We start from the raw sequence: 24193 nt of genomic DNA, 5'->3' as shown, positions 1-24193 counted from the left end.
AGCCTGAGGCCGAGGCTCACAGTACTTTGTTTCCCAACTGGAAACAGGCCAGGAGAAGGGACTGCATCATACGTCTGTTCCCTCTTCCTCTGTAATGGTGTGCAAAAGTCTCCTGCCTATACTTCCTTCTGCCCATCCCTACTCCAATCTTAACCCCCTGGTTCCTCCCCAGTCCAAACTCCCCAGCACCTGCCACCTGTTACTTGCTTGAAGAGGATCAAAGGTTATTGAGTTTCAGACTATATGCAAAATTCAATACAGAGAGAAGAGGTTAAGAGAGATCATCTTGCTTCCTATTTAGAAGCTGCTAAGTGGGTCCTTTTCTTTTGTTTCTGGTGTTTTGTTTTTTGAGCAATCATGACACATTTTTATAGAAAACAGAGATAAAGGGGAAGCCAGTCTCTTGGGGGAGACTGTTTTGTACAGTCGAGAAGTATTTTCCATTTCTGATGTCTGAAATCTAGCCAATAAATAGGAAATTGCCTAATGGTTGAACCCATCTTTTCCATGACCTGATAATTAAAATAATAAAATGACAAGTTAGCTTTCACTAGTAACCAATTATGGGGAAAGAGTTTAGGGCTGAGAATATTAGGAAAGAGAAAAAAGGAACATTGCATCATTGAGCCAATTTTCCAGATGCCTGAGGGGGGCATTGCTAAGCCACATCATTTTGTCACAGAATTACTACATAATTCTGCATAATTACCAATTATTCCACAAAATATACATTTCAAACAGTTATTTGTTGTAGTAGATCACACACACACACACAAAAGTACTGAGTATGAGAAAGAACATCTGCTTGATTACCTCATCTGATGGACAGCATAGTAAGATTTTTAGAAGGAGATTGCATGCTATTTAAAATTTTGAGGGATATAAATGCCTATGAAATTGCCATTGATTTATGTTGAATAGGTCAGATTAATATCTCATTAGAATGCTTTTCACTACCCCAGCTATTGCTAAAGTTCCACACATATTTATTATAAACCACCCAGAGTCGCTCTGCAGTGAGATGGGCAGTGACAAATTTGAAATATAAATAAATAAAATAAATAAATATGCTTGACTGCTCAGCAGTTTTTGATACCATCAACCATGGTATCCTTCTGGATCGACTCAGAGGATTGGGGGTGGGCAGCACAGTGTTGTGCTTGTTCACCTCCTTTCTCTGGGGTCAATTCCAGTTGGTGGTGATTGGGGAGGAGAGATCCTGACCTTGGCCCCTATGGTGTGGGGTGCCGCAGGAGTTGGTGCTCTCTCCTCTCCTATTCAACATCTACACGAGACAGCTGGGTGAGCTCATCTGTCGCCATAGGGTGAAGTATCATCAGTATGCTGATGATACCGAATTGTATATCTCTGCTCCTGGTGAATTAAATGATGCTTAATCTTATCCCACTCTCTGGAGACTCCGAGGGTCTGGATAGGGAACAACATGCTTCACCTGAACCCTGGCAAGACTGAGTGGCTCTGGGTTTTGGGGCCTCCCGGTTCTAGGACTATGCTATCTTTGTTGCTGGATGGGGTTGCACTGACCCAAGCAGACCCTGCGCGCAGCTTGGAGATCCTCCTGGATTCATGTCTCCTACTCGATGAGCAGGTGGCAGTTGCAGCTAGGATGGCCTTTGCACAACTTTGTATTGTGCACCAGCTGCACCTGTTCCTAGACTGAGAGGCCCTACTCACGGTCACTCATGCCCCGGTCACCTCTCAGTTGGACTATTGTAATGCACTCTACATGGGGCTGCCATTGAAGACTATCTGGAAACTTCAGCTGGTGCAAAATACAGCAGGGTGAGCAGTTATGTGTGCTTCTGGTAGAACATACATGACACCTCTGCTTTGCAGGCTGTATTAGTTACCGGTTTGTTTCCAGGTCCAATTCAAGGTGCTGGTGTTGACCTTTAAAGCCTTACATGGTGTGGGACCAGGTTACTTGAGGGACTGCCTCTTCCTGATTACATCTGCCTGTCCCACCACATCCGGCAGAAAGGACATATTACAGATTCTGTCGTTGAGGGAGCTACATTTGGCAGCCCTAGACAGCAGGCCTTTTCTGCTGTGGTGCCTGCATTGTGGAATATTCTCCCCCCTGAGGTGAGGTTGACTCCATCACTTCTGATCTTCTGTAAGTCCCTCAAGACTTGGTTGTGCCATCAAGCCTAGGGATCTCAGGGGACTGGTGAACTTGTGAGGTGGCTCCATTATTATTAACATCCCTTCACCTACTATTTCTTTGTCTTAGCTTTGCTTTTTATAGTTTTTAATGTTTTTAATAATAGTAATTATAACTGTTTTAGGTATTTATTAATTGTTTTAGCTTTGTTGTACACTGCCCAGAGTAATTTGTAGCAAGATGGGCGGCTATATAAATTGGACAAATAAATAAATAAAATAAATATTTGAACCATACACTTCTTAAAACCAAAGAAAAACCCATGCAAATTCGTTAATCTGGAAAAAGTAGACTCATGTGCATCAACATTTTGTGCTGCTGAGAGGGAATCTAAGGCCACAGAAAATCTGAAGTGAGATTTTATGTGAGAGGCAATACTGAGATTTTAGGTACTTGAAAACCATGGGGTTTGCAAAGGTGGGAGTTCTAGTAGAGCTGCTGCCATCTGAATTTAGATATATGTCTGCTTGGAAATACAAATCTTGAACTGATTGCTCTGTTATTTGCATTTTATTGCTTGTATCTGTAATCACATATGCATTCCAATGGCTTCATTGATCTGACTTCTAAAATATATTGGCATGTTCTTCTAAAGTTCTTTCACCCCATCTCTGTGATCTCTTTGGGCAGGCAAGGGAAATGTTTGCCACTTCAGTTAATTCTCACAGTAGCAAGCAGCCAAAAATGTTATTTCCTCACAGTTACTAAAGAAAATTTGCAGCTTTTCTATTATCACCATAATTCAACTAAACTATTCTTGAGCCACAGCTTATTAATTTTGTAATTGGTTATGTAAATCAGTTAGGTTTTAATCCAATGGAAACACTTACCACTCCAATTAAACCAGAACCAATGAATCTTGTATTTGTTCTTCAGATTTTTAAAAATATTTTATGATGTATTGTGTTTAAGAGTGAACATTACTAACATCAATTTGTAGAGCGACAAGGATTATGATAAAAAGCAGGACTGAAAAGGTCAGAGTATGATTAAACTCTCATAGAACAAAGGATGTGTCTAATATATAAAGAACTGAGTTCTCCATCTGTAAAAGAATTAGCTTAGCAAGACTTCCATTTGGTTGGCTAATATCTCCCAACTATGGAACACATGCAGAAGGAATGTTCACACCATGCAAAAACAGCCATTAAAAAATATATAATGATGGTACGATGTCCAAAATCAATGTGAGAAGCCAGCTTGCTGCCCAGCAATTTAGGAAGAAACAGGGAGTGAATGTTGTGATTGCCTGAACAGATTTGGATGGTTGGCATTGTGTATTTTAGGATTGTGTAAGCTTATTACAGAATAAAGTGCCATACTTTTTAAAATTCCTGACTTCGTGGCGAAGCATGCATCTGCTTGCTCTTACACGACCACAAATTAGGGCTTGTAGTATTCCTTTGCTGGGTGCAGACATAATGTGGTAATACTGACTCAATGGCTAATGATTCATGCTTGAGAAACATCAAATGGACAGCCACTTCACAAATTCTGTGATAAGTATAGGCCTCTCAAATGCATTGTGTAACGTGCCAAAAAAAAAAAACCATTTTCCTTTTCTGTAGCTGAATCACACATTTTAATATCCAGGCAATGAGCATTGCCACAATAAAATACACACAGTTATGGCATCTGTGGGAATAATTAGGAACAATGCTTGCCTTGGTAAATATATCCTTGATCCAACTTCAGCCAGTTTATATAAGGTCAAGAGAGAACATGAATGGCTGCAGGGGCAAAAATGCCATTATATCTTTTTTATTGACAGAATATTTTCTGTGTGTGTGTGTGTGTGTGTGAATGCGTATGTGCACACATAAACACACCAGGATAGAATTGTTTATGAAATTTGAGAGGAAGAACCTTCTGATGATCACCAAATATGATGAAGCAATGGAAAGTGCTCATAATAAATAATTAAGAGGAACAGAAATTATTAGTTTTACAAATAGCAGGTTTAAGATTGGGAAATGTACACAATGATAAAATCCTGACTGAAAGCTTCTTAGTGTTTTAGGCTTAAATTTACTTCTGACAAAACAATCCTGTATATATCTATTTAATTTAGATTTCATTCCCATTTCCCATGTATAAAAGCAGTCTTCAGATGAGCTTGACCCTTGGTGATTTCTTGGACAGATCATGCAGTTTTCTTGGTAACAGTACAAAAATTACTTGCCATTCATTTATTCCAGAATGCTTTTTCCAACATTTTAGTCTAGTCTACCCTGCAAATCTCTGATGGTCTTTCCTTACCCTACTTAGCTTCTAGAGCTACACAAGGTGATTGTGGTGGTGCCACTGTCTGAGACTGCTTCTATATGCTTGCAATCTAAGAAGGTTTACCTACAGATCATACATAGATTAATGTAGTTTCATGCCCATGTAAATGTGTATCAATGCTATATTAGTGAAGTGATCACAGAATAGGAAAGCATGGAGGACAGAGGGAGACTTAAATCTTTCCATGAACGTTGCTTCACTGATCCAAATCCCCTCAACGTTTTCTTTAAAAAAAGTTGCAGCTCATTTACTTGAATCTGAAATTGTATCGTTAGCCTTATAACTCCCTTTGTAATGATGTATCATGTGTGAACATTTTTGAGAAGAAAAAAGAAAAAGAAGAAATGCTATAAAACATTGGTTTTACCTTGGCATACTCTAACACATTGTCACTTCAGAAAATGCTTACGGAATCAAATACAACATTTCCTAACCTCTATCACATTGCACTTAAAATCATAGAATCATGGAATGTAAGGGATAGAAGGGACCTCGGATAGCATCTGGTCCAACCCCCTGACAAGTGTAGGAATCCAGTCCTACAGCATCTATAACAGATGACCACTCAGTTTCTGTTTAAACCCTCCAGCAAAGGAAAATCTACCATTTCCAAAGGCAGTCTGTTCCATTGTTGAACAACTCTTATAGTTAGGAAATTCTTCCTGATGTCCTTCTGAAATCTACTTCTTGTAATTTAAACCCATGGTTTTTTGTTCTGTCTTTTGGAATAACACTGAACAATTCTGCCCCATCTTCTAAATGACAGTCCTTTAGATACTTAAAGGCTGCTTGAAATGCCATTGTTAGGTCCAACAGTACTATTTGTCAACCTGAATAGCTCATACCACACCATAAATTGTTGTATAGACCTCATTCTGGATTCAGAGGGCTTGTCTTCTAGATGTATAATGTCTAGGAGGTTCTTCTAAGAAAGCAGTTATAGACTTTTGCACAAGTCTAACAGATAAGTAATGGCTGCAAAGATATAATTGATGAAATGAGCGATGTCTAGTTAGTTCACGGGACAATTAGTGCAGGAAAGATGACTGAAATCTTAATTTTTGCCATATTGTTGCTTCCAGTCTTACTTAAAATTTAAAGTTATGAATAGAGCTAATCAATAGAACTTGCACAAAAATAGTAACTGTTGTATCCAGAAACCCCCAGGAATCAGCATATGAAATGAAAACTTGATCCTTACACAGGATGACAGGGTGTTTCCTTTCATATAGTTTCAATATTCACAAGGGCCTTGGGCTGGTAGAACGGTTTTAGCCTAAGTCTCACAGCTAGTGATTAAAAAGGCAGAGATCCAGGTACAAAAAAGTTAAAAGGTTCATTTTCTGGCCCACATCAGCTGTGTGATTAGAAAGAGAGTCAAAGAATCTGAAATTTCAAGACTAAAAATGCTTCTTCTTCACATAAACTTTGACAGCAGCTGCTTGTAATATATAACACTGAAAAAGATTATGTCTGCTGTTTGGTCAATAGTCCCAAATGCCTGATCAAAGTTATTAATGCTAATAGAAGAATAAATTAAGAAATAAGTAGAATGAAACAAATTTGCTCCCAAATTATTTGCAGAATTCTTCCTTGTACATTTTAATATGTGTTTGTGGAATATTTTAAACCTGATATCAATATTTTCTATCTTCCAAGATTTTATATTATTTCAGTTTTGTCTTTATTTTTTTAAATACTGTCCTCCAGTAACAATTACTGATACTAAAAAACACCTTGGAGCACTTGATATTTTATATTGGAAAAGGACCAGCAAGAAACTGCACAATGTTCAGAGTTGTGAAAGGCTTATTCAGTGTTTGAGGTCAATATTAACCTTTAAAAATCTAAATTATAATGAATATTTTAAAGTTGAAATTCAAATATTTAAATAGCACGTGCATGATAGCATTGTGTTTTTAATACCAGTATGAAGGAATCCATGACTCCCCATCAAGCAGGATATGCCTTCCTTAATTTAGAAGGAATGAGAAGGAAAAGGAAGGAATGAAAGTAATAACTTTAAGGATATGGTAGTGGATTTTTCCTCTGATCCAAGGGGACAATCCTTTAAAAAATAGAAAACGATATTACATCTTCTTCAACCATGTTTTTCAGAGGAAGAGTTATGACAATTTGCCTCTTGTGATGAATCTCTGTGACAAATGTCACCTCAGCTATGATTCACTGAAAACCCTTTCCTGCGTGGGTTATTTCAGTGGGGGTATTTCATCAAAACACAATGGCTGTTGAGTAGGCATCTGCACTAAATACATTGGAGTATCCATTGTGTTTAATGTGTGACTTTAAGGCACTTGCCAATTTCTAGCAATGCAAGTGCATAAAATATGAGATGTGTGTTCTATCAGCACAGAGCACTGCAAGGTTTTGCCAGGTTTGTTTCAACCTACAGTATTTGTGAACAGAGAAATCTATACAAAAACAATGTTTAAAATATAAAAATGGTTGCTATACACAGGCTCAGATTTCATTTCTGTACATCTGAAGTAGCTTTAAAAATATAGTAATTTCCTGCCCATTAGTTCCTTCTCCCCCAAAAAACTGAGACCATGGTATAAAGTTTCCTATAAATTCTTCTTATACAAATTAAACTTTTCAAGCCATTATGCACCAGGTAGAAGGATTCCTTAGTATCTCTTTTTATTTTTCCCCCTTATCAATACCCTATTCCTTATGATGTTCCAGTGAGGTATAACTTTCCCAGCTCCACTCCCTGACAGACAAGCCAGATAATTCTGCTCCTCCACCAATCTCCTGCAGCTGGACCTTAACACCACTCCTTACAGGATAAGTACCCACTGAAAGACATTTTACTTAGTAGCATTTAGATATCATGATTACCCCAAAGAACTGTTATAAACAAGCAAAAAAAATCCCTGACCAAAAGCCAGAATATTGACAGGAAAGTAGACAGTTTGGGCAGTGCGTAGTGTGCCTTGTGAGTGAGCTAAGTGTCACAGTGCCAAGATAAATGCTCAACACAAAAATATCAATTCATTGTAAAACTGTATTTTTGCTAAAACACATCTGCTAGTTTTAACAGACTTGTTCCACAGAAAATAAGAGAACATAGGTAATGAGTAGCCATTTGTTAAATGAAGTAAAGAAAGAAAAATACACAAAAAGAAATAATTTGAACTGTCCTGGTGGGTAGCAAATACTTTTTTTCAGCAGATCTTCCCTATGCAAAGTTGAGAAGGATGAAGCTGGTAGACCCAAGTTGAATCCAGCAGTGTTTTCTCACGACACACTCTAATAAGGGTAGACAGAAAGAAAGTCACAGAAGTAGTCTAACTAATCATTCTGTTGTCTCATTCTTATATTTGTTACACTTTTCTCCTTGATGTCTAACCACCCCTGAGAAACAGTTGAGGCTGAGAGGTAGTGCCTTGCCAAGGACAAACCCAGCTCCAGTTTTGAGCTGGGGCTTCTGATTGGTCCTCCTCCTATGTGAATGAGCCTTTGCAGCAGCGCTTCTGGCAGAAAATGCTAGGAGCAATCCAATAAGTACTGGGTTACTAAAAGTCACCATTTAAATATCCCACAGTGTGCCCAATAAGCATTGCTTTGGGCACCATGGGTAATTTAAATGAGGGCCACCAGACCCCATTACCCAATGTTGGAAAAAGGGTTCTACAGTTTAAGACCAAGTTGTACATTTTCTACCAACTAGCCACTGGTCATTGATCTTATCTTTTCACAATCTTTTCCAAATTAGTGCCCTTCAGGTATACTGGTCTACAATTCCAGCCATTGACCATTGTGGCTGGGAATTTTAAAAGCCATAAACCAAAATACAGGGAGAATACTAGCCTGGTAAAGACTAATTTATCTCATAATCAAGCTGTTACACTTTAAGGAGATGCAGAATCTATATTTCTGACAACTATGACACAAAATGTTGCTTGCTCAGTCTCCAGTTTCTAGTGCTATTACTAAAGTACAGCACTTAAAGAAAGGGAATACCAATAGAGGATTTCCTGTGCCATACAGAGCTGCAGCTGGCCTACACTATACTGCCACCTGAATGGAACAAGCAAAGAATGCCTCGTGAACAGGCCTGATTGCCTTCATTGGCTCTAGCTACCTGCCTGCAACCATTGCATTTTGAAGGATTTCAAATGGCAGCTGCCTTTTACGATGATCAAGAAATGAATAGGAGTTTGTTTCCAAAGTGGAATTTATTTAAATTTATTGGTGGCCCAACTCCAATAGACTCCAATAGAATTCAGTGAGAGGGTAATGATTATGCTCTTCCCTCCCACCCTTCTAATCTATTAACATCAGGCAAAAATCTCATAGAGCTTCATGGTTAGATTGTTGCTGAGCAGAAAATAAAATGTATCACCATTCTTGAACAATTATGCTTTGGAAAAATAGAAAAAAAGAAAGGGAATAATAGGATGTGTTTGTGTAGGGCAGTAAATTATAAATACATACACATGCTGAGTAGCAGGCATTATTGTATGCTACTACATTCCAGACATTTTTTTCTGCGTATGGAAGAGACAGTTACTCTCTCTGTGTTTTCTGATACCCTTTGTTCACTGTAGATATTTGGAGATTTTGCTTAGCAGAAGCAAGATGACAGCCTGGTGCTGTCATGATACATTAGAGAATAGATTAGGGACTTAACAATCATATATTGCACAAAGTAATATTCCATAATCTCATTCTGAGCCCATCCTATATAAAGGTGGAAAAGAATCATAGAGGAGAGTATTATAACCAGGATATGGCATCTGGACTGGAAAAGAAGCTGTCTCTTGATACAACAGTCTTCTCACATGACACCAAACCAGGATATTTTAGAACATGCTTTGCTGAATAAGGCTTTTTTCCCCACATTATATTAAACCACAGTGGATGGTTTTTTGTACTGTGCTAAACAGAATATGACAAGTTTGTTTTTGGCTTAGCATAATGTGTGAACAGGGCCATTGCCTCCAAAGGTAGCTTTTCATTAGGATGAAATATGCATAATTCCCTTTTCTGGCCAGTTTCTAATGATAGTTCAAAACATAGGGAAATGATGAAGGAAATTCAGTTAGAGAATATCAGGCAATTCTAATTTTGGAACTGCTGAATCAGTACGTGTCTGCAACCCAGACATATGAGATGCTTCTGTCTAAACTAGTTTTCAACATCTCACATTTGGCAGGAAGTGGTGTGAGACCAGTGAGGTCTTGACAGTTACTATCTCTTGATTCCAAGGCTCAGATGTTCTCTGAGGAAAAGATGCCCATGCCAATGTATGGAATATTGCAACCATTTTGTTTGTTTCTCAAACAAAAAGCTACAGTACTTGAGCATACACTGCACCTTAAGGTGCTTCGGGCTTCCACCACCATTTGATCCTGTATCTTCATGCGCTATCTCACAGTCACCAGCCATTTCCCTGATCTCATTTTCAGGCAGCCTTAATTGGAAATGAAGCAAGGGGAGACAAAAAGAGATTATATTAGAAGCAAAATCTAAAATTGCCACAACCCAACAAATTCTTGCATATTTTAATTTGAAGTAGAGGGTCTTTCTTAGGATCACTATGAGTTCCAAAGTCTGGCATTGTTACTGTCAGTCTCTTCACTAAATCTAAATGCTATAAACAAACAGCTTCTGCAAAATGTATTGAACAAATATCATTCTCTGCTTTCAGGACTTCTATCCTATAGGCTCGACATAAAAGTATGTAATTTTAAACCAGATGAAAGAACATCAGCAACCGATTGAACTGCTTCCTAAAGGTCATTGATCAGAATTCTATACGGATTTGCCCATAAGGATTACATATTGTACCTTATTAGCAGGTTCTCAGTGCCCACATAAAAATCACTAAAACAGAAGAATAATGAGAGCTTAAGACAGCTCATCACATCTCACATTATTTGGTTGCCTGTTCCTGTGGTTGTATTTCTAATTTATCACACTGAGGAAAAACAATGCTGCTGCATGTGGAATGTAAGCATAATAGGGCATAAAAAGATGTGTGCACACTAGGTTTTGGCCAGTTAACCAAGGGTCAATTTAAACACCATGAAATAAGTTTCCTATGATCTTAACATTAGGATAATGCAACACAAATTTTGTACCATGGTCCAGAGAATGTTTAATAAGGGTTGCTTATGGTCCCCTTACTTCTGAAAATGAGACTCAGGAGTTGGAATATTAACTCATATGGTTTGGCCTTCTATTACTATCACATTTTGTGCTGGTATATTATCAATATTTTATATATATGTGTGTGTGTGTGTGTGTGTGCGTGTATATATGTATGTATGTATATGTATGTAAATATAAAACCAACAATCAAAATATTGTTAACATGACATTGAATCAATCTCCATATATTAAGGATAAATATTTTAGTATTTGGCTAAAATAATTATCATATAACACAGAAAGGATACATCTATACTTAATTTGTAAGAATAGATTTTCAATATGCATTGTTTGTCAATATTTAAAGTCTGGGAGAGTTTTCTCAGCATAAGGGTGAAGAAAATTTTCAAGCAAAGATTTTCAGAGTTGTTTTGCTTGAAACATAATATTCCAGACCCCTTTTTTCTTCTCTCCATCTTTCCCCTGCCCTTTTAAAATTACTATTATGATTATTGTGTTACATTTACTAAAAATGTTGGGTGGTACTATTGGAAACAAACTTCAGTCAATTTATTTTCAATTGGACACTGACACCAAGTGGTCATACGTGGCATTATCCCCAGATGCTTCCTGTGCTCCAAATTCAAATATACTTTTTACCTTCAATCCACTTAGTGAATAAGTGAAAAATTTAAAAGCTCTCTTTAGGGAATAGGCCTGTCAAGTTGTCACTGTTCTTCCCCCCCCCCCCCGCTTTCTCTCTCTCTCTCTCGTTATGAATTCCAAGAGAACTTTCTCAGAAATACAAATATGGCTTCAGACAGGAAATATTTATCAGAATCATGGCAAATAGAGAAACAAACTTACCTCTTCCAATTTCTATTGCACCTAAGATGCTATTTATGTAATTAAAATGCAGATTATTTATAGAACTAAAATTGCTTTTGCTTTAGCCTTACAAATGGTATTGACTTTACTCAATGTGCGCAGTCCAGCCAACAGTTATTGAAATAGCTGTACTGACTGAATTTGTTTAGAAACATTCATTCGACCCTCAGCTCCTTTCCTATTGGACCAGCAGTAAACTGAGACATCAGCTGCTGTGGAATGAGCATACAGCTTTTTACTCTGTGGATTAAAAAGAAAATAAATTGCTAAGCCTGCTCAGCTCACTCAACATCCAGGATGTTGGGTGCCCACTGAAGGAGACAGAGAGAAGATGATGAAAGAGAATTGTGTTTTTTGACCTCCAATAGGCAGCTTATACTAGAGGTATGGATTAGGGGTGGAGAAAAGGATGTGGGTTCATGGGGTTAAAGATATCTCTGCTCTGTATAATATAGTAATTAAAAACTAAGATTCAGGTCTGTCAGTCAGTTCTTACTCTAAATTTTTTTTATATATATATATATAGTACAACAGGAAAAGGGTGGGAAAGAAAAGGTGATCCTTGTCCTTCCTTTTCCTAATTCTACCCCCACAGGTCTGTCAGACTTATGCCATGCTAACTGGAATCCCCAAAAAGAACTTTCCAACATGGTTCTTTTCAGAATCATTGGACTGTAACTTCCATTATCTGCAGTTAGCATGATACATACTTTTGTTATACATTTCTAATAATTACATTCTGTATTTTAGCTTACAGGGTGTAACATTGCAGATGATTTGACTTTCAGGGCCAGTCAACCTCAAGACTCAAAAGAATGAGAGGCACCCCCAAAAATATACTTACATCAAAGTGCAAGAAGACTCAGGGGAACTTGATAAGGTGACATGAGCCTTGGGTGTTGCAATTCCATATACCATAAGATCCAGCGTGGCTTCATCTTCAATTACTGGTTGTGTTGGGATATCTTGAACATTGGACTACAAAAGAATACAGGGAGAACACAGATAAGGAATTATTTGAAATTGTCCACTGTGTTAACTGGACAATTAAAGCAATATTTTTGGCTTTACGTGAGTACAAGTTATATTCTATTAATACACAATGTTTAATTATATTCAATTAATATTCATAGTCACCCAAGAATGCGCTTTTCATTTCAAACAATTTTCAGTGTTTGATTTTATGTGGGATTGTATGACTGTGCTACAGTTTTATTATAAGCCACAGCTTGCCACAAAAATGATATTACCAAAAAGAGCTAAGATTACATTGGGAAGCATACATATTAAATGTACATGCATGTGTGAAAATCATGCCCCTTACAGCCCCTTGCACACTTAGCTGGATGGGTAGCTCCAGTGGAATCTGTAAGACTTATTTCTAACTAAATAAGAGTCATTTGCCTAGTGAGTGGTCGTATAAACTGAAGGAATAAAGCCAACAAACAAATAAACAAATAAAACTAAACATGATTAGCATTGCACTGATGTGACAGTGTGGCTAACATTGTTCTCAATGGAGGGGATGGCATTTTAAATACCTTTTCCTCATACTGAACACAATAGAAAGGATAATCTTTGTGCCAGGTCCAGGACTGGTGCCAAGTTCCACCATCAGTGAAGATGTGAGGTATATAAGCACTATAACATGTGGTGAAAAGCAGTATCCAATATATAGCAGGGGTAACCCTGGCAACTTTGATAATGTCTCCTGATTTAGCACCAGAATAGTTCTGCTAGTGGAGCATTTGATGGTATGAGTAGGTGTTGCAGTGGGGTCCCTGTCAAGTAGCTTACATTCTTCTAGAGCTTCTTTAAGTCTCTCTCTCAACTCTTGCAACCCACATTCACTGCTTTTCTCTCACAGAGCAAAAATGGATGCATTTTATGTAAATATATATCAAATATCAGCAAGAAATGCTATAAATCCAGCAGAACGTTCAAATCTACAGTGGAATTATTACAGCATAGAAGACAAAACGGTAGATCTATCTAGAAGGATGAAGAGACTTCAATCATTCATAATACAGCAAGACTTTCATTTACTTTCTTTAGAAAAAGCAGAGGTAGGATAATATGCCAAATATTTAGTCAAAATAATAACTATTATTAATATTTTTACAAAGTATAGTTAAAAGTATGCTTTGTTTGGGTACACAAAAGGCCCACAATGGAAGGTTATTTTCATGTTCTTAAAAGTCCTCCTTCCATTTACCGCTTTGCAATTCCACATTTTAAACAGTACCAGCTCTACATCTGAACAGAGCTACAACCACGGGTGGCTACAGTATAGAGCTCTGACTGTTTCAAAGGATACTTCAGGCCTTTCTCTGAATGTTCACTTTTCACATTTTACTGCTTTTATATTGTATCCAGCAACACACTATGAGGTAAATGGAGTTAAACTTAAACATTAATAAAATCTCAGTATTTGTACCACAGCATGCCCAAGATACTTTGCTGGTTGAAACAAATAACAATTCCTCTCCCCACCTACATTCACAAATTAACTGGAGCTGGTAGATGAATTTTACAAAACTATGGGCAGTGGGTCACAGCAAGTGGTGGCACCTAACTGATTGTGCATAAGTGCCAAAGCTCAGACTTTGCACTTGGATGGAAGACTCCCAAGAAATCCCAAAGCTGTAGGTTGGATTAGGAAATTAAAAATGCACCCCAGAAGAAGACAATGGCAAATTGTTTTTGTATCATAGCAAGAAAATGTCATGAGTGCCCAGATTGTTACCAGAGGTTAAACCTGACTGGGGGATTTACCTTATGGGCAGCAGATTATTTTACAAGAGGCTGTGAGGAACACCCCCCTCCCCACACACACACACAGAGGGGAATGGCTAGGGAATTCAGGAGAAAAGGGAGGGGAGAAAGTATCTCCACTGCCTCCCTTGTATCAGGCCAATCCAGCTTCCTGAATGACCATCACTATAGAGGTGGCTTTGTTCCATGTCTCAACCAATTGCACCTCAGCAGCAATGCAAAGCGCTGCAAAAGCTCTGAGAACAACAGCATGGGCTCTGAGAACAATAGCATGGGCTCCTAATGTCCACCATTTTGTTTTTCTCATAGTGTTCCAAAATAGTATCAGTCCATAACATTAGAAAACGGTTGCACTACAAAACATGGCAGCCGTGACATTTTTCATTATGGCCATCATTTTGTTTTTCCCACTGTGTTGCACACTGATAGTGTCCAGGACATTATGGGGAAAATAAGAAAGCATACGACAGCCAAACAGTAGTGATTTTCCCAAGTCGCTGCCTTTTGATTCAATTTTTACAATTGTTTTCATCTGTAATCGAGTAGATAAATGTGTCTGCCAGTTAAGGAGAGCACTCCATACATCTAATGTAGTAGGTTGTTGTAATCAGGTGAAACCTAATGTCATAATTTACCTTTCCAATGTGAAGCCCCAAAGGGCAAGGCTATTAAACTTTTATAGAAAAAACAGTTGTGATGCTGTAATATCAGAAATAAACATATAGCAGACTTAGTAAAGCAGGTTATCTCTCATCAGCCACACAAAGGCTTAAAGGGAAACTTTTAAAAAGTAAAGGAAGTGAAAAACCAATGCAAAAAAATTGAAGGCTTAACTAAAACTTAAACAGTAATTTTAACAGCAGCATTAATTAGAAAGAGCAGTTTCGGGGAGTGTATTTTTCCCCCCTTGGATAAACTGTGCAGCTTGACAGACTTTTAAAAAATGATAAGCCTGTCTTTCTACTAAAGATCTATAATTTCTGCTGACAGAAGGAGGTATACCTGACTATGGCACAGGCCCATTTCATCTCATTCAGCTTTGCAGGACACAATCATTATGGCAATGTTTGAAGGTATGATTCAGCTGTGAATGTATTGCAAATGCATGTTAGAAGATTTGCTCTTTCCAAAGTATTGAGCCCCATCCTCTTGTCAAGAACCACAACTACACGTTTCCATCAGAATACAAATCCCTCAAGGTCAGGTTTCTGAATGATTCCCTTATGTCATTTATTTCAGTAAAAGTGTCTCACACATTCACTAGAGTTCCCAGGTGACCTTTTTTTTTCTTGTACAATTTGTAGAAATAATGAAAGCTGAAGCATTGTAGTGACTATGCAGCTGGGAATATAGGGTGAAAATCCTTTCGTCATTTGCTTAGCCTTTCCATATTTCAAGAATATAAATGCCTCAAAGAATTCTGGTTGACCATGTATTAAGCACAAAAGTATTGCAGCTATAACTGCTTTTTCTTTGTGATGAATTTTTATATAATCTCAGATCACCCCATTTGGACTTTCTAAAAAGACGACATTCTGGAGAGAACTAATGTACCACTTGGAAAATATATCAATTCATTTCTGCATTTATACCCTGCCCTTTCTCTTAGAACTCAAGGCAGCATATATGGGAGGGGGTCTCCCTCATTTTCCCCCCAACCACCATCCTATGGTGAGCTGAGAGAGAGCACTTGGGCCCAAATCATGCAGTGAGCTCTGTGGTTGACTGGGGACTTGAACCTGGGTCTTCCCTGTCAAATTCCAAGATATTCATATACACATGCAAACACTCAAGGGCACAGACACAGATTCATATTCCCCACTGTGCTCCTCCTGAAGTTTGTTCCTTTCACTGCATATCAGAGTAGAAGTAGTAGAACTACTAGTAATAGGAGTTCTAGTAGGAGTAGTAGAATTTCTACTGCTAGTAGTAGTAGTAATAACAACAACACAACAACATGGTGTTTCTGGTTCCAGGAAAATACTTTGAGGAAAGGAGGTGGCGACTAGGTAAGATGACCTATCAGCACCTCCTTACACCTGTATATTTCCTGGAGTTAGTAATTCCTAGGAAAAAATGTTGCTTCATTAAGGAGGTCTTCAAACAGAGGCTGGATGGTCATGTTCCATGATTCAGCCAATAGAGAACCCTGCAACAAGCAGCAGGTCAGACAAGATGACCTTTAAAGTACTTTCCAAGTCTCAGATTCTACATTTTTGATCTAATGGAATACTTTTCTTATGTTCTCAAACAGTTTTCTTGGAATCATGGAATGGGTGTAAGCTTCCAGGGCTTTGCTTATGCTATGACTTTCTTACCTACCTAAATGGAATTATATCTATCTATCTATCTATCTATCTATCTATCTATCTATCTATCTATCTATCTATCTATCTATTGTAATATAAAAATGCCTCTTGCAGCAGCAAATAAAAAAGAAAAGAAAAGACTTTTCTAAAAGCTTCTCACTGTCTCATAATTACCACTTTAGAAGCAGGAAGCCTCCGGCGCTGCTTGTACATATTGATGAGTCTGTTCCAGGGAGAGAGCTCTGATTTTGGAGGTTCTATTTGTACATCTTCTACAGAAAAGAAAAGCCACAGCATCACAATGACTTTCAACGGTCAATGTTTTTCCAGGTTCTGCCTCTTTACTCACTCCAGACAACAAAAGTAAAATGCATTTTGCTCTATTTATTTGTATGCTGCAAAGAAAACACAGCAAAAATCAGGAGTAATTTAAAGTAACAAATTGCTCTCCTGCCCAGAGTGGCAGGGTATTTGCATCTGAAGTGGGAGTGTCTTTCTATCCTCCAACAACTTACCAAACTTACCTGCAACTCCCTAACCCTAACCCTTTGCTCCATTCACTTAAGAAATGGAAAGAAGGAGCCTTGATTGGGAGTATTACCTAGGAAGCAGAATAGACATTGTAGGACAGCCATGTTGGTCTATGCAAAAGCCTTCGATTGTGTGGAGCACAACAAACTGTGGCAAATTCTTAAAAAGATGGGGGCACCAGACCACCTTACCTGTCTCCTGAGAAATCTGTATGCGGGCCAAGAAGCAACAGTTAGAACCGGTCATGGAACACCAATTGGTTCAAAATAGGGAAAGGAGTACGACAAGGCTGTCACCCTGTTTATTTAACTTATATGCAGAGTACATCATGAGAAATGCCAGGCTGGAAGAATCACAAGCTGGAATTAAGATTGCAGGGAGAAACATCAACAACCTCAGATATGCAGACGATACCACCCTAATGGCAGAAAGTGAAGAAGAACTTGAGAGCCTCTTGATGAGGGTGAAAGAGGAGAGTGCAAAACCTGGCTTGAAACTCAACATTAAAAAAACTAAGATCATGGCATCCAGACCTATCAGTTCCTGGCAAATAGAAGGGGTAGAAATGGAAGCAGTAACAGACTTCATTTATTTGAGCTCCAAGATCACCGCAGACAGAGACTGCAGCCATGAAATTAAAAGACGCTTGCTCTTTGGGAGGAAAGCTATGGCAAATCTAGACAGCATATTAAAAAGCAGAGACATCACCTTGCCGACAAAGATCCACATAATCAAAGTTATGGTTTTCCCAGTAGTAATGTATGGCTGTGAGAGCTGGACCATAAAGAAGGCTGAGCGCTGAAGAATTGATGCCTTTGAACTGTGGTGCTGGAGAAGACTCTTAAGAGTCCCCTGGACTGCTAGGAGGTCAAACCAGTCAATCCTAAAGGAAATCAACCCTGACTGCTCATTGGAAGGATTGATAATGAAGCTCAAGCTCAGATACTTTGGTCACCTAATGTGAAGAGAGGACTTTTTGGAAAAGACCCTGATGCTGGGAAAGATTGAAGGCAAAAGGAGAAGGGGACGGCAGAGGATGAGATGGTTAGATAGCATCACTGAAGCAATGAGCATGAAACTGAGCAAACTCAGGGAGGCAGTGAAGGACAGGAAGGTCTGGCGTGATAGGGTTCATGGGGTCACGAAGAGTCAGACACGACTTAACGATTGAACAACAACATGTTGGTCTATGATAGTGAAAAATCGGAAGCTGGTAGCACCTTTTCTGACTAACACACTTTATTAAAAGGTATAAGCTTTTGTAAGCATCTGATAAAATAAGTTGAAGCTCATGAAAGCATATGCCTTTTAATAAAATGTATTAGTTAGAAAAGTGCTACAAGACTCCTGATTCTAAGAAAAAATATAGTGTTGTAATGGTATGTGGGAATGACCTTTGGAGGCAGGGAGAAGAGATGCTGCCTAGGGAACAATCGGATAAGAGAGGGGAGGTAGTCCACTATTGCATAATGGGCAGAGAAAGAAACTCAGAAAGGAACCTCCCTAACTTATCAGGCTGTAAAAGACACAGCGGAAGATTTGTACTTTCAGACTTGCAAGATTCTGTTAATGTAGCCTTAGAATAAAATAAAATTAGCTCATCTGGTCATGTTTCCTGTCTGGTCTATCTGGGAAGGCTGTATTTGAAGTTATTTCCTTCTTCAAATTATACAAGAATAGGAGAACAGAATATTTTTACCTAGGAAAGCCAGCCTTGAGTGGGTCCAATAGAGTCAAATGGAATGTAATACTCCCAATACTTCATTTCTTACCCATTTTAATGGCCCTTCTAGCACAATACAGTATAACTTGCCTCCTGGTTTCTTTAAATACTCTAAACTCTCAGTATTCATGTATCAGATGGGATGCAAGCAAAGGTTAACAACAGCTATTTGAAAAATGGATCAGTAGAACCTTCCTCCATTTTTCACCTTTCAGTAGATGCTCTGTTTCATCTTCAACATTACAGTCCTTAATATCTGCTATGGATCCAGCAGCCATGGAGATTCCATCATCTGCACATACAGCTGGGGTGATTTCATGCCTAAATCCAAAACATGTTTATTATAAGCATGCCTCTCAAGAAAAAGTTCCCTAACACTGATTCTTTACTTATAATGGGGGTGGAGGTGGGAAATCCCCATTTCTCTTCCTGCCTTAATACCTATGCCCCAATCCCTTATTTATTTATTTGGTATATCAGTAGTACTGTATAAATGTAGACGGATACATTGCTGGACTGAATAAGACCAGCACTTTTGATAGCAATGTTATCGGGGGGGGGGGAGAGAATGGATTGGAATTCCTGGGATCAGACCTATCTGGAAGCTATACCCCTTGTTTGACTGTATAAATTAAGCTATTAATCTTATTCTAATCAGCCCAGTGACTCAGTCCCCGTGATTATAATTATAGAGTGTGGAAAACTCTTCACTCAGAAAAGCTTACATAAAGCATTAGTCCTAGTATCATTGTTTATGTAAACCTTTCTACTCAAAGCTACCTTCACAGGATTACTAATTCTACTAATTCCTAATTACTACTAATTCTCACACAAAAGCCTCAGAAAAAGATTTAGTTTGTGAACGCCAAACTAAGATTGCCATATTTTATTTCAGAAAATCCTGAGGAAAAATAATATCTTTTTTTTTTTTCTTTAGAGTAACATACTTTGGAGTGTGTTCCAAGGGCCTTTGTTCTGTGAAAGGAACATTCCCTTTTTTCTTTTCTTTTTTTCTTTTTTTGCCCCAAAGGCTCCTGGGCTTCATCAGTCTGCCAGGAATTGGGGCACCATAGGATGAAATAGGCTGGGGCTTTCTTTGAGGTAGCTGGCTCATCTGAGGCGCAGCAGCTCAGAGACAAGCAAATTTGTGCAATGTTGCCACATGAACTCTGCCAAATGCCAACACTCACTTCTGCGCATTTCTCAGTAAGGGCAGCTCTCCAACGAACAATGTTACTATTATTATGTATTCATTAGATTTATTTCCTGTTTTAGAGCCTACATGTGTCCCCCTGTGCTAAATCTAGTTCTGCTGGATTCTTCTCTGACTTTGCATCCTTCACTCTTGGCAGCAAGTCGAAATGATAACAAGTGGATCCTGTAAAATGCTGGCAGGCTGCCAGCTCTAGTAACTCTTCCTTCCCTGCATATCTTTCTGGATAAGAAGCCTCCTACAATGAGCTTTAGTTAGCTGAAGTCCCTCATGCCATCAGTTCAGTGTATGATATCTATCTAAAGGAAGGTTAACAAGGAAACCTATTGTTTTCCCATTCTTAGCCAATCATAGCCAAATAATCATATGAACAACCTGACCTCTAATTAGTCCCTAACATAATACATCTGGAAGCTAATTAATAGAAATCCTTATTGTAATATTATCTAATTCTCTGTTCACATTCTGCTGTGAATGAGACAGGGTTTAACTGAATGAACTGTGCCAGTCAGTCCAAAAAGATAATCACTTTTACTTGTCCCTGGTAACAAGGGAAAGAGCCAGTCTCAGATTCTCCACTGTGAGGAGTAGCAGTCTACTGAACGTGGGTTCAACCAGAACTATTAATTCACGTTGCACTGTGTAGCCACAACACTGGTGGCATAACACTTACTTGCCCAGTGTTCCTCCCTCACTAGTCTCATGCTTCTTCTCTCCTGCAGCAGAAACTCTTCCATTGTTACTTAGCATAGATTCAGCAAAGGGGTCTGTGTCTCCCAGGTCCATCCTGGTCGAGTTAAATAAAGCAGAGAGCTTATTCTCATCCTTAACAGAAGTGTCTCCAAGAGTTACTTCCTTCATCAGGGGGAGTTCTTCAGTGTGGCTACCCATCACCGCCTGGCAGATCTCACTGGAGGAAGTCTTGGGAATGTCAGGCTCTTGGCCCGGGACGGCTACTTCAGTATCCGACAGGGGACAGTCCAAGAGCTCACTTTTGATGTCATCCTTCTCTTTCTCACCTGCCTTAGGTCTCTCCCCCTCTTCTGTGACATGCCTGCTGCTTCCAAACAGGTTTCGGAAGAACTGAAGTACCCAGGGCCTGTTAGAAACAGAGGAGGCTGTGAGCGTATCCATTGTGGGCCACTTATAGGACTAGGTGGCTGCTCCACTCAACAGATTGGAAGCAGGGCTTCAAACTGAAAACCCAACGGCTCAGAATCCTCTGGGAATTCTGAAGTTCTCTAAGGGGGCGGGGCTAAGAATAGGGCCTTCCCGGATTCACAGTTTTTACAAGTATTTTTTTTAAAAAAGATGGTCAGAAATTAAAGAAATCTTGGACCAGATGTCTAGCCCTCCCGTTATACTTCCTTAGCCTGGTGGCTCCCAGATGTACTGAACTCTCTCTCATAACCTCCATTCCCCCAAAAACGATACTGTTGGGAGATTATAGAGATCATAATCCAACACATCCAGAGATTCTATAATGAGGAAGGTTTCTATATAAACTGCTGGATCTTGGACCTAAGTTATGAATCTCTTGGTAATTCAGTAACATTTGAATAATGATCTTATGTAGGAGATATCAGGATATATACAATGCAGCACAACACTGGGCTGCATCATTCATCCAAATATCCCAAGATTGTCTATTATTGTCTACCAACAACCTGTCCAGGACCTCAGAGAGAAATGTTATGTCTTTTGTTGTTTTTTATTGTTGACTCTTTTAAATAGAAGAGCTACAGATTGAACCAAGAATCTTCAGATATAAGGCATGTGCATAATTAGCAAAATGTCAATATCTTCCTAAAATAAGCCTAGTATTGTCAGTATACTTCTACAGGAGGAAATTCTGTGTGAGTGTGTGTGTGCGCACACCACTTTTCAAGGAATGTTCTCTTAAGACAGCTTGCAATACTATTGGACTATACCATCAAATTGCAGTCTATACAAGCAGTGGCAGGAGCAAGAGAGAGCACAAAACAGTATGGAGCTGTTAACACAGCCCCGCCCCACCACTTTGCCAAAGACAGCAATTGATGCTGGTTTTTCTTGCGTGGCTGGTGCTAGTGGCAATGTTGCCTTTAAAGCTCAGGCACCCTGAGTGGCGTGGAGCTGCCTATTCTCTGAATTTGGGAGAGAAAACAATTTTACTTTTGCAAAAGTGGCTTTTTAGACTACCTGAAAATACGAATCACCAAGTAATTCAGGCAAAGCAAAAGGCATGTATTAAAGGGGGGGTCAAGTCTTTTTATAGGGTACAGAAACAAACGATACATACATATAGAATGTCTGATATGTCAGAAAGCAAGTAATCAACCAATAAAAGACATTGATCACACATAAGAATTGAACAATAGAAAATATTGATTACAGATAACATTCCACAAGTGGCAAATTTATGGGTTACATCACTCTCTTTCCCAGCCCGGTTTGTATCTTTAAAACTTGCAAGTATATTCAAGGACTTTTCAGAATATGCCGTCTATTGTTTAGTTGCTGAAAAGGCAAGTTCTTGTATACCAAAAGAAATGGCCTTGGCCCAGAAGGAAAACATGCTTTCCTAAAGTTAAAAAAGAGGCCTAGATTGCCATGTTGAAAATGCTAATATCACTTTTTTAAAATACTAATAATGAAGCCTAAAATTCCAGGTAACAGAAACACTGTTGGGAGAGCAAGGTAGACACCAATAGCTGCACTTTGAGTATCTCCCCCTCCAATAAAGTATTAAAATAGCAGCCCTTGCTTTCTTTATTCTCAAAGCAGAGTAGAGATCATTAGGACAGGGCAAATTTATACAGGCATTCTTCATGCCATCTCACAGACTGAAGGCAGGCACATTAAACCCGCTGTCTGGATATGCCTACAGAGTGCTGAATTCTGGAAGTGCAAACTTACACTTTGGGGCCTGCAGCCCTATCAAGTTCAGTTCTCTGTCCATGAATATATCTGTTTTATCTGGATTAAGTTCTTTTAAAATTTCAAATATAATTCAATTCTACACATACTCTTGACTCCCTACTCTCTCTCAAAACTAATTAGTTTCAATTTATGGTAATGACTTTTGAGCAAATCCCACCCAGCTCCACTTGGTAACATTTTCAATAGTTGTTTTTAGGTAACTGCAGCAAAGCTAATATTGTTGTAAATAAAATAGCAGATCCTCGGGCCAGAAGACTTTAAATTTTCAGGCTAATATTCTAGGGCTCTTAATAAACAGGAGAACACATTATCTCTAATGTATCTAAAACCAAGTCAAAGTTCCAGTCTAAACACTCCTTCCTTTTAGCTTCTACACTGCAAATACAGCAAAATTAACCATTCAGACATTTTGCACTTAGATTTTAACCGGCCAGCACATCATCAGCCAGGGGCTATTTATAAGAAATAATATACCAATTCTCACTGGAAGGTGGAGGATAGTGCTAGTTATGTATCAGGCTCATCATTGCTTCGTTTTTGAGCCCCCAAAAAGATTCTGCCACTTGCAATATCATTGCTCAGTTACGCTATCAATTACAACTGCAACTCCAGATCCCTGGAATTCTCTGGCAATCTCCTATCCAAGTACTAATTAGGCCCAACGTTGCTTAGCTTCTGAGCCCAAACAAAGGTTCTGCCACTTGCAGTTGTCATTGCTACTAGCACAACTGCAACTGGCAGAACCGTTGTTTGGAGTCAGGAGCTGAGCAATGTTGGGCCTAATTAATACGGATAGGAGATCGCCAGAGAATTCCAGGGCTGTAGGCAAGACTGGGAACTCAAAACCCCATCTTGGAAGAAAGCAGCGGGAAACCACTTCCATCCTCTTGCCACAAAAACTGCATGGATGAGTCCATGACATCACCAGGAGTACAACTCAACTCGAATGAGTCTTTATATTTTTATTTGGTTACAAAATTGGCATGCATCCGACACAGAGGAGCTCATGAAATTTTAAGTCATGACTAATTAAACGTTAAGCCATATTAAATGTTTTAGGACTAGCGTGCCCACAAGAATCTTAGTCATAGACTATGCATTCCAAATACATTTATGTACAGTATGCTATGTGTATACAGTAGTAGCACAAGGATTATATGGCAGCATATCTGAAGAAATGTTTCTGCTGTCAGATGTCACATAGTAAAGATGTGTTTGATTTAAGGAACTCCTGATGGATG

At 38.8% G+C, this 24193-nt stretch overlaps 2 protein-coding genes across 2 annotated transcripts in view; one reads left to right on the top strand and one right to left on the bottom strand.

Annotated features, from left to right (window-relative positions):
• BAK1 (BCL2 antagonist/killer 1) overlaps positions 1-24193 on the top strand; it is a 99171-nt gene that overhangs the window by 26450 nt on the left and 48528 nt on the right. The window lies entirely within an intron of this gene.
• LOC112541307 (uncharacterized) lies at positions 7556-21164 on the bottom strand. Its single transcript, XM_088153481.1, has 6 exons — positions 20704-21164; positions 19026-19138; positions 16738-16835; positions 12324-12457; positions 9815-9911; positions 7556-7744 (listed from the first exon to the last, which is right to left on the bottom strand). Exons 1-6 carry the CDS (start codon positions 21162-21164, stop codon positions 7733-7735), a joined length of 915 nt encoding a protein of 304 aa, XP_088009607.1. The 3' UTR covers positions 7556-7732.

This window comes from Python bivittatus, unplaced genomic scaffold, assembly GCF_059951505.1.
Source record: "Python bivittatus isolate LINGU-HERP-01145 unplaced genomic scaffold, Pbiv_v1 ctg000700_np1212, whole genome shotgun sequence".
Lineage (NCBI taxonomy): Eukaryota > Metazoa > Chordata > Lepidosauria > Squamata > Pythonidae > Python > Python bivittatus.
The sequence above is the reverse complement of the archived record's forward strand: the minus strand, read 5'-3'. Positions and strand labels throughout refer to the sequence as shown.

What these genes read in the sequence shown, in the direction of transcription:
- LOC112541307 (XM_088153481.1), bottom strand. Translation starts at nt 21,164, where the DNA reads ATGGATACGCTCACAGCCTCCTCTGTTTCTAACAGGCCCTGGGTACTT. An exon ending in GAGGGAGGAACACTGGGCAA is followed by an intron (nt 19,139 to 20,703) that starts GTAAGTGTTATG and finishes TTTTGGATTTAG; the next exon opens with GCATGAAATCACCCCAGCTG. An exon ending in AACAGAGCATCTACTGAAAG is followed by an intron (nt 16,836 to 19,025) that starts GTGAAAAATGGA and finishes TCTTTTCTGTAG; the next exon opens with AAGATGTACAAATAGAACCT.